General features: G+C 49.4%; 1 protein-coding gene across 1 annotated transcript in view; it reads left to right on the forward strand.

Moving 5' to 3' along the window:
• The first annotated feature begins 2,185 nt into the window (after positions 1 to 2,185).
• Positions 2,186 to 10,612, forward strand: part of LOC103207999 (rho guanine nucleotide exchange factor 18-like) — a 44,874-nt gene continuing 36,447 nt past the window's right edge. The window contains exons 1-2 of the mRNA XM_042782666.1: positions 2,186 to 2,261; positions 10,349 to 10,489. Of these exons, the coding sequence (XP_042638600.1) occupies positions 2,186 to 2,261; positions 10,349 to 10,489 (217 nt within the window). The remainder of the gene's footprint in view (positions 2,262 to 10,348; positions 10,490 to 10,612) is intronic.

Consider the following 10,612-nt stretch of genomic DNA (forward strand, 5'->3'; position numbering starts at 1 on the left):
TGTCAAAAGCTTCTCTGCCTTTTTCTGGTCTGCTCCTTACCACCCAAGCACTGTGTTCAAACTAACAACTTGCTTGTGAGAAAAAAAGGACTATGTTATGTCTTCCTTGACTATCTAGGTTTGCCTTCCCTCCAAGATCCTGGCCCCTCCAACCCTGGCTACAGAAGCCTTCAAATTGAGGGGTTTTTGCTTGTTTTCTAATTTTGTCTAGCTTTCCTACTTGTTCTTGGTGGACAGCTCCATTTCCAGTAATCTACTGCATCGTTGTCAGAAAGAGATCACTCATGTGTTCTTAAAGTAAGACTGTTAGCAAGCTCTCAACTGCTCACTCTGCTTTGGCAATCGCTGTCTTTTTCTCTGATTCTGCCCACCTGGGTCTCTGCCTCCAATGTCATCAGTTTAATGGAGTCCCCTCCCAGCTTCTCACCTTCCCTTGTGTGGTATTGTCATTTCTGCTCTCCAGCCAGGGGTCAGGGAGATCCAAGTGGCACTGTAACCTGTCCAGGGGAATGTATGTGGCAGGAGATGAGGAATTAAAATCTGGAGCATAGCAGAGAAGGTGGTTTTAAATCCCCCTGAGCCCTTCTCTGAGTTTCTATGTACATGTCTGGGCATTTGTGTATAATGTATGTGTGCGTATCTAGGGGTGAACAAATGTCTAACTCTTTTTGTGTTTGTGTGTGCCAATGTCTATGTGTACTTAAGAATGCATTGTGTGTTGGTTTGTAGGGTTATGGTCTCATGTCCATCTGTGAGTGAAAGATTTGAGGGTCATGTGCTCATAATATGGGAGCAGAGGCCATGAGGAGGTGCAGATAGGATTTGCACCAGAGCCAGTGAGGGGAGCATAAAGTGGCCAAGGGCACAGCTGAAGTGTCAGGCAGAGAAAGGAAGGCAAGCTAACTCAAGCAGGAAACTGGGAAGGAGCAAAGAGAGGAAGGAGTCATGTGTGGTATCATAGGGAGGGTGGGTTACAAGAAGGGAGTGTCTGGAGTGTCCAGTAAAAAGGATGGATGACATCCAAAGTGTTCATTGGATTTAGCCCGGGGGAGAACCAGAAGAGAGAAGGGGATGGAAACCGGGCTGCAGTGAGCTGTGGAGCCTAGTAGGTGTAACGAGGTAAAGATAGGAGTGTAATTGACTCTGTGAGAAGAAAAGGAAGAGAGTGAGGTGTCACTGGGGAGGAGGTGACAGACTCTTCCTCCAAGTGTGTGAGGGTGGGCCCTGTGGGCTAGGAAGGACAGGCACACACAATGATCATTTCATTGTGTTGTTTCATTTTTCCTCAGACTGATGATGGTTTAGGGCTGGAAGGTCACAGAAAGGGTGTGGTGAGAGAACAAGGGGGTTGGCAAAGGACAAAGCCCAGAATTTTTTTTCAGGTACAAGTGGTGAAGGTGCATGGAACGGAGCTTCCATCACCAGAGGGCAGCACTCGTATGGATGGTGAGACCTCACGTGCACACACACCAAACTGATACACAGAGACAAAGACACACATGCAAACCCAGGCAGACACCACATCTCCCTCAGAGATACAAGAAACAGATCCCCACAGAAACACAGAGGAGCCGTATAGATCCAACCCCACAGATACGATGGCCACTCACACACACACACACACACACGCACACGCACACGCACACAAACCATCAGAACCCTACACAGACAGGATCACAGAGATTTAAAAACCCACCCAGATAATCATGGACGTACCCACATAAATGAATTGATCCTCAAGATCTGCACACAAACACTCACAGACCTGAAAACATACCCCAACCTGACACACAAGAGCACTGCCAGACGCATACAGACAATGGCAGGCACACACACGCAAACACTCAGACAACTCAGGACCAGGCTGCACTGTGTTTGGTTTCTGAAGACCCCAGTATCCTCACACTGCTCTCTTCCTCACCTCCTAGAAATATATTTGAATGTCCATCCGAAGCACAGAGCCAAAGGGCCAAAAGGGGTGCAAAGGGTTTGTCCTTCCCCAGGCTGGGGTTCTCAGGCCACATCACATGCACCAAAAATCCCAGCCCCTGCCCCAGCCTGGGGCTCCCATCAGCTGATGTGTCTGGCAGCCAGAGGGCAGGCGACAAGCTCCACCCCTCTTGCTGGCAGCAGGGTCCTGGCAGGGATCCCTGGGGCTCTATCACAGTCTCACACACGCGGCCCCATGGCTGACTCGGTGCTCAACCATTCCTGGCCGGCCTTCTCCAAGCTGTGGCTGAAGCACTGGGCCTTCAAAAGAGGTAAGGGGCAGTCAGTGCCCAGCGGGCATCGTCTACTCAGGCAGGCTCCCTATACAGCCCGTCTGCAGGCCTGCCTTCCTTGTCTGGGACGCAGACTCAGACTGCCGGCCCTTGCTTGGACCCGTCACTGGGGAGGGGCACAATTCTGGCCTTTGGCACCCTTCCAGGGTCTCCGGGAGATTCCATGGCCCCTGACACATTGGGCCCAATCACAGTGTTGTGGGGTCCCTCTTGTCCCAGAGGAAATGTCTCCCCAAAGTTGACCAGAAAGTACATTTGCAGAAGGAAGTAAATTTGCAAAAGGGTCTATCCCATCGATTTAGCTCCAGAACCCCCAGGGGGAGCCCCGGGACTCCTTGGGAAATAGTGATGTTGGTTCCCAGGCCAGCTACAGGGCAGGGGCCCAGGGAGGCAGCAGGAGGGGGACATTTGAGACTCTCATGGGTTTTGGCAGACATATCTCTCAAAGACACACACATTCCCACACTCACATGTTGTTGTTGTTGTTGTTGTGTACTTAATGCCCCTCAGAGCAGCCCTTTGTGACAGAGTAGCACTGCCCCATAAGGTTCCCTAGGCTGTAATCTACCAGAGCAGATCACTAGGTCTTTTACCCATGGTGCCGCTGGGTGGGTTTGAACCACTAGCCTTTCAGTTCACAGTCCAGCCTTTAACCGTTGTGCCACCAGGGCTCCTTACACACTCACTATACACATATGGTCATACACACTCATATACACACACATACACACTTGTATAATCACACACACACTTAAATCCAAACTCAAACTCTCTGCCATTGAGTCGATTCCGACTCATAGCAACCCAAGTGTCCAAGGCTGTGAATCTTTATGGAAGCAAATTGCCTCATCTTTCTCTGATTGAGCAGCTGGTGGGTTCAAACCACAAGCTTCTAGTTAGCAGCCAAATGCCTTAACCCCTGCACCACCAGAGCTCCCTACACACTTACATACACACATAAAAAAACCATTGTCATCAAGTGGATTCCGACTCAGAGTGTCCCTATAGGGCAGAGTAGAACTCCCTCACAAGGTTCCCTGGGCTGTGGTCTTTGTGGGAGCAGAATGCCACATCTTTCCCCCACGGGACTGCTGGGTGGGTCCAAACTGCTGACCTTTGGGTTTGCAGCGGAAGCTTAACCATTCATTGCACCACCAGGGCTCCTATGATACATCCTCACCCTCTCTCTCTCTCTCTCTCTCTCTCTCTCTCTCTCACACACTGCCCCAGGGTCCAGGGTCTTGGTTTACCTCTGTAAAGGCTGGAAAAGTTCTTATATTGTATTCTCCAAGGCCTGAGTGAATTGCTTTTGCAAAGAGATACTTCTTAAATCTCAGAAGGTATTTGTTGTTGCTGCTGTTAGGTGCTGTCAAGTCGGCTCTGACTCATAGCCACCCTACGTACACCAGAACGAAACACTGCCTGGTGCTGTGCCAGCCTCACGATCCTTGCTCTACCTGAGCCCATCGTTGCAGCCACTGTGTCAGTCCATCTCGCTGAGGGCCTTCCCCTTTTTCATTGACCCTCCACTTTATCACAGGAGGCACTTAGTGCCTAAAAATAACCAGGTAGTGTCCAGCCCACAAAGCAGCTGGGGGCAGAAGTTGGTCATTCACTCACACCCTCCTGGACTTCTTGCCCAAGCCCCTCACCTGTGTGAGCCCTTGCTGGTCAGGCCAGCCTCACCAGTGAGCCTCAGCAAGAGCAGACCACCGTCACTGTGTGGGCCCTTGTTTAGGGAGACAGAGAATGGAGCCAAGAGCCAGAGAAGACATATTTGCTTGTTCATTCCCCATTCTCTCCCTCAAGAGCTATTGCTGGGGTCAGGGAGGAGGCAGAAGTGTCAGGAGACTTGGAGGCTGGGCTGGGGAGAAAGAGGGTGGCCTGGGGCTTACAATGTAACAGAGCAGTTGTCATAAGGACAGAAGCTGTAGCCAGTCGTTGATCCCTCACCAGACACCAGGACCTGTTAGTTCTATGTCATGTGAAGTAGAACTCAGAGATCACTCAGCAAGTATGTGCTGGAGGAGCCAGGACTTGAAACCAGTAGTGTTCTGAGACTGCCATTGTACTACTCTCTGAACCAGAGTAAGCAACCTGAGGGCCTGAGGGTGAAAAAAACTCACTGCCATTGAGTCGATTCAACTCGTAGTGACCCCTCTTTGAGTTTCCGGGGCAGTATCTCTATGATAGTAGATTGCCCAGTCTTCCTTCTGAGGAGTGGTTGGTGGGTTTGAACCGCCAGCCTTCCAGTTAGCAGTCAAATGCCTTAGGCACTACAAAACTCATTGCCTTCAAGTCAATGTCAACTCAGTGATCTTCTAGGACAGGGTAGAACTGCCTCATAGGGTTTCCAAAGCTGTCAATCTTTATGGAAGTACACTGCCACAACTTTCTCTCCTGGTGCAGATGGTGAGTTTGAGGTATCAACCTTTTGATTAGCTTAGCAGCCAACCGCTTTAACCACTGCACCACCAGGACTCAGAGGGCCTGGGGAGATGTCAATTCTGGACAATGTGTGCATCAACCATGGGTCATCAAGGCACCCACCGGCGACCCAGTCCTGATGAAGATCTACCCTGCCCCTGTCACCCACTTCCTGCCCAGGCAGGTCTCAACTTAACTCACTCTCTCTGCCATTGAGTCGGATCCGACTCAAGATACCCCTCCTCGGGTTTCCAAGGCAGTATAAATTGCCCAATCTTCCTTCTGAGGAGTGGCTGGCGGGTTTGAACCACCACCCTTCTGGATACCAGTCAAGTGCCTTAGACATTATGCCACCAGAGCCCCCCCCCCCCCAAGCAGGTAGAGGCTGTGATTTATAAGCCAGCAGGTGGAGGAGTGATCTGTGAAAACTGGTGACAACTCTACACCCTTTCCATGGCTGGGGGTGGTGGAGGTGGTTGCCAGTATTTGAGCTGGTCCCCAGAGAGAAGCATGGGGGTGGGGAGTAGAACCCATTCCCTACTATGCCCCTCTCCTTACTTGGGCCCAGATCTACCCTGGCTTAACTCCCCTAGAAGAGGGGCCCTGGAGAATGAGAAGGGCCTACCTGTGTCCCTCTTAGGCTCTGTAACTGACTGTCTGGCATCTGATGGGACTCCCTGGGAAAATGGTGGGATTGAACTTAGGGTGGCAGACAAGGCTGGGGGAAGAGGATTAGGGACCTTTAGTGAGGTTCTCTGGGGCAGAGACACACTGCTTCTTGCTCTCAGCTGCCCCAGTTGCCCATGCTGGTCATACGTTTTCATTCATTCCCCAATATATAATAAGTCCATATGTAATAAGTGCTTTCTTTGTGGGTCCCTTCTTGCCTAGCTTCTCTGCCACAATTTTACCCATGCCCCTTCTCTATCTTTTCGTTGCCCCCCAATGCCATCTCATAAGTATGGTACATCACTTCCTCTGTACATTGTCACACCATCTGTCTGTCCACCCATCCAATCATTCACCCATCCAACCATCCGTCCATTCATGCAACTATCCATTCATCCTTCCAACCATCCATGCTCCCACCCATCTATCTATTCACCCAACCATCATACATCCACCCACCCACCCATCCATTCATTCACCCAATAACCCATTCATCCAACCACCCACACATACATCCAACCATCCACCCACACATCCATCCATCCATCTGCTCATTCATCCATCTATCCACCCACCCATGCACCCACCTATCCATTCACCCAATTCACCAAACCACCAACCATTCACCCACCCACCTATCCACCCATCCATCCATTCACCCAACCACTCATTCATCCATTTATGCAACCAGCCAGCCATCTAACTGTCCATCCATCCATCCATCATCCATCCAACCATTTACCCACCCATTCATGCATCCATTCATCCATTCTTTCAACAGCAAGCGTTCATGGAAGCCAGCTCTGTGGCCAATGCTACTCACGACAGGATATCCTAGTAGTTACTAGCCCTTGCTTTGTAGTTGCGCATACCTGTGTTCAAATTCCAACTCCACTTTTTACCAATTTGGTGTGACCTTGGGTAAGACACTGTACCTCTTTGATCTCAGTTTCTGCTTCTGTAAAGTGAGGACTCAGAGGGTTGTTGTGAGGATAGAATAGGAAAAGTACATGATGGGCTTAGTGCTAGGCCAGACACATAGGAAGTGACCAATATATTTAAGATCTTACTATTACTGGGGACCTGGGGATCCATAAGGAGGTAAAACAAAGTCTCTCCACTCAAAGACCTCACAGTCTATAGCAGAGGCTGACAATTTTATTTATTTGTTTGTTTGTTTTTTATAATGCCCAAAGAGTAAATATTTTTTGCCTAGAGGGGCAGTCCCATGCCTAAATAATGGGGCTGAAATTGAGACAGTGTCAAGGTAAAGAAGAAGAGGGGATGGAATAGAGAATGTTATGGAAGTGAAATGGACAGTGCTTGGTGTCCCAAAGATAGAGAGAAAATAAGGTTGGTCTCCAGGTTCTGGCAGATCACTGGGAGGATAATATGGTCACATCAATATGGGGACATAGAAGAGGTGGGAAAATGAAGAGATGGGTCTTGACAGCTTGAAGTTGGGATGCAGGTGGAAATATCAGGCAGAGGTGACCAGAAGCCACTAGAGACAAAGTCTGGTGCTCAGAGGAGTGAGTCTATCACCAACGTCACAGTTCATCGTGTGACATCGAGGTCAGAGCTCAGTCTGAGACCAAGGTTCAGTGAGTGAACCAGGGTTGGGGTTCAGTTTGTAGCACTAGGGTGGGAATTCATTCTCTGACAGCTAGGATAGAAGGCTCAGTCTGACACCAGGATGGAAGCTCAGTCTATGGCATGAAGATTGGGTCTCAATCTCTGACACCAGGCTCAAGGTTGAGCCTCTCACCAGGGTCAAGCTTGAGTCTTTCACCAGTGTCAAGCTCAGCCTAATCCTGGATCAGAAACTTCCATATATAGATAGAAGCCTCACCTCCCCTGAGGGCCCAGGACTATCTGCTTTAGGCATGGGACTGCCCCTCCCTTCCCAAGCTCCCACTGGTCTCCAGGACTCACCTCACATCTGGTTTTCTTCCTCCTTCCCAGTTTGTTTTGTTCCAACATTTTTTTGAGTCACAGATGCTGCCTTGGCTCTGGGATGGGGAAGGAGGTCGATGCAGGACTCAGGGAGGGCAGCCCAGCAGTCCCTCCAAGCAGACTGGGTTGGGGACGGGGACACAGTGATGGTGGAAAGCATTTACCTTGCAGGGCATTTACCTTGCATGAGTGTATTTACCTTGCAGCAAACAGAGTTAAGCTTGCACCTGCCCCACCCAAACCTCTGACAAAAGCCCCAGCAATTTCATATTCATAAATTTGCATTCTTCTTATTCAAGCAAACCCTCAAAATTGTCTCTTTGGGCCCCTAACACTCAGGCTTATCTTTGTACATGTGCAGCTAGAAGGGGGAAAGTGAAGTGGCACAGACTACCCATTCCTGCCCCATCTCTCAGCTCAGTGTGATGGGGAGAGGCACCATCACCCCCTACCCTCTGCTAACAACCATGGCTATAGGCAGGGTGGCCACAGGATTGATGAGTCAGCCCACACCCTTTGGGGAATGGAAGGGTAACTATGAATAATGACCCTGGCTCCAGGGTATAAACAGGACATGGGCTACCCCGCCATCGGGGATCTAAACTATGGGGTGAGCAGAAACCTAACTTGGCACTTCCTGAAGGGGTCCATCATCCCACACACACCTATCTCTGTCCCACCCCAGGAAGCTACTGCTCCTGCTGATCAGGCCCCCATGTGTGCCCCCCACTGGCTCACTCCCTGTCCTCTACCTTCCCCAATCTCTCTAAGCCTCACCTCCAGTCTCCCCTTACCTTCCTATTTCAGCAGAACCCAGGGTGTGTTGACACTCAACATCTTGCATCTGTGAACCCTAAAGGTCCAGGATCCACGGGCTAAAGGTTGAAGGCTGTGGCTCTGAGCTCAGCCTTTATATGGAGGCTTCTGACTGAGGAACAGAATGAGCTTGACTGTGGTGACAGACTCAACTTTGACCCTGGTGTCAGAGATTGAGACCCAATCATGTCATAGACCAAACCCCCATCCTGGTGTAATAGACTGAGCCCCTATCCTGGTGGTGTAGGCTGGGGTGAAGGGAATCCAGATGCCCAGGGAACAAAATGCATGCTTAGGAGAGTCACAAGGGCTTGTGGAAGTAGGGGGCAGACGGGGATTTCTGGGGCAGCAGGGTGAAGTCTTCATGCAGGCAATGCTAAGGCAGGAATGGAGGGTTCTCAGGCAGAGGGTCTTTCAGGCCTGGACAGAGCACAGAGGCAGATCCTGGCAGACATCGAGTCCTGGGCCAAGAAGCTGGGTCTTCCTGAATGTGGTGGGGAGCCTCTGCAGAGATTCGAGCAGGCAGGGGTGATGAGCTCTAGGTAGAGAGCAAGGAGCATGGGGAAAAGGAAGCGGACACCCACTCCTCCCACAGCAAGGACCTCAGGCCACACCAGCCCAGGGAGCAAGCCAGGGCACCTTCCAGACCTAGGAAGGTGAGCAAGACTAGTCAAGCATCTCCTACGTACCAGACCTGGGGCTAATGCTTGATCTTTGCTTTTTCCTCACAAAAGCCATAAAAGATGGGTATCATCACAAAGGTGGGCATCATTATCATGTCCACTCTCCAGAAGAGGAAACGGAGGCCCAGAAAGCTGCCTTACCCAAAATCACACAACCAAGAAGTGAAGGGTCTGGCATCTCTTGGCATCCCAGTTAATTGGCCTAGTAGTGTGTTTAGTGCTTCTGTTCTGCCTCCCAGTTTGTTGTGTAGTGCCTGGGGTCTTAAAATCTTGCCAACGAACCATACAAGGCACAACAATTGGCCTCTATTTACCTGGAGCAACAGAGGAAGGAGACTTAGGACAGATAGAGGAAATGAAATGTGTGGCTAATTGCCTCCATGAACAACTGTATCCTTTGCCATGAGACCAGAAGAAGTGGATGGTACCCAGATACCATTACCAAGCATTTTTAGCAGATTCTGTAGAAGTATCTTGATCAAAAATTGATTAAAATAATGTAGAACAGAATTCCAAATTTTCATGCAATCCAAACTTTTTGGAGCCACAGAGGCTGGATGAACCCCTGAAACTATTGCTTTAAGATAATTTTTAAACCTTAAACAAAAAATATGCGCTGAAGGTTTCTTTAAACCAAAGAATCATTTAGCTTAATTAGTCGGGAATGTCTGCCTCAAGCATTGTGTTCTTTCAAAGAACTATCTTTGTGGATCAAATTGATAACAGCAACTTGAAAGGTTAGATGAGAAACTTAGGGGTTGGTGGATTCATGTTAGGGGTGAGGGAATAATTCAGAAAAGGAAGGTGAGAATGATTGTACTTGAAGAATGTAGTCAGTGTTACTGAATTGTACACATAGAAATTGCTCAGTTGGTGTATGTTTTTCTGTGTACATTTGCAGAAACAAAAATTAAATTATTTTTTTAAGTGATGGGTCCAGGAAGAGAAACAGTCTAGTTGACTGTGACCCAAAGTCCCTGTTTCTTCTGTAGTCCACACTGCCCAGAAGACATCAGAACTTGGGAGTCTTCAGGCCTCAAAGGTCATTAGGAAGATTCCACATATGAGGAGAGGAGGTAGCCTGAAGTTCCACCATTAGAGACTCTTCTCCAAATATGGGCATTGGGAATTTGCATTTGGTCCTTTGGACCCATAAACAGCACCTATTCAATGAGGGCTTTTTCCTAGAGCGGGTGTGACAATTCAGCTTCATCTCATGAGCCAACTCCCATCAACTGGTGATGGTTGCTGGGGATGGCATATACCATGAGGAATCCTGAGGGGCAAATGGCTCAGCAGAAAAGGGTCTCCTGGTCAACTAGAAATACCTGGCACAGGTTCAGGGTGAGGAAGTGGTGGCATGTATGTTGGCTTAAGGATCACTGGGACCATCGTTCCCCACTCTCTACCCCATTTCATAGATGACAAAACCAAAATCCAAGGAGAGTGGCCAAAGGTACAGAACTCAGGCCCTGACTCTTCAGTCCTTGACACTTGTCCCTTCTTTCTCTGCAGGCTCTGAGGCGAAGCCATGTGTCCAGCCCTTTGACTCTGGGGCTGCAGCCTCAGCCACCAACAGCAGCAGTGGTTCCTGCCCTGGTCCCTGGAGGCCTGAGAACTCAGACTTTTTCTCCACCATGGGGGATGAGCAGGCAGGTGTCTGTGTACTGAGATGGGAAGAGTTGATAACAACAGTGCAGCAAGTACCATTTGTTTAGTACCTGCATCTTACCTAGCACTTTATGTACTTTATCTCAATTAACCCTCATAAAAACTTGG

This window comes from Orycteropus afer, unplaced genomic scaffold (genome assembly GCF_000298275.1).
Source record: "Orycteropus afer afer isolate SDZICR_OR568_19922 unplaced genomic scaffold, OryAfe1.0 scaffold00405, whole genome shotgun sequence".
NCBI classification, from domain to species: Eukaryota; Metazoa; Chordata; class Mammalia; order Tubulidentata; family Orycteropodidae; genus Orycteropus; species Orycteropus afer.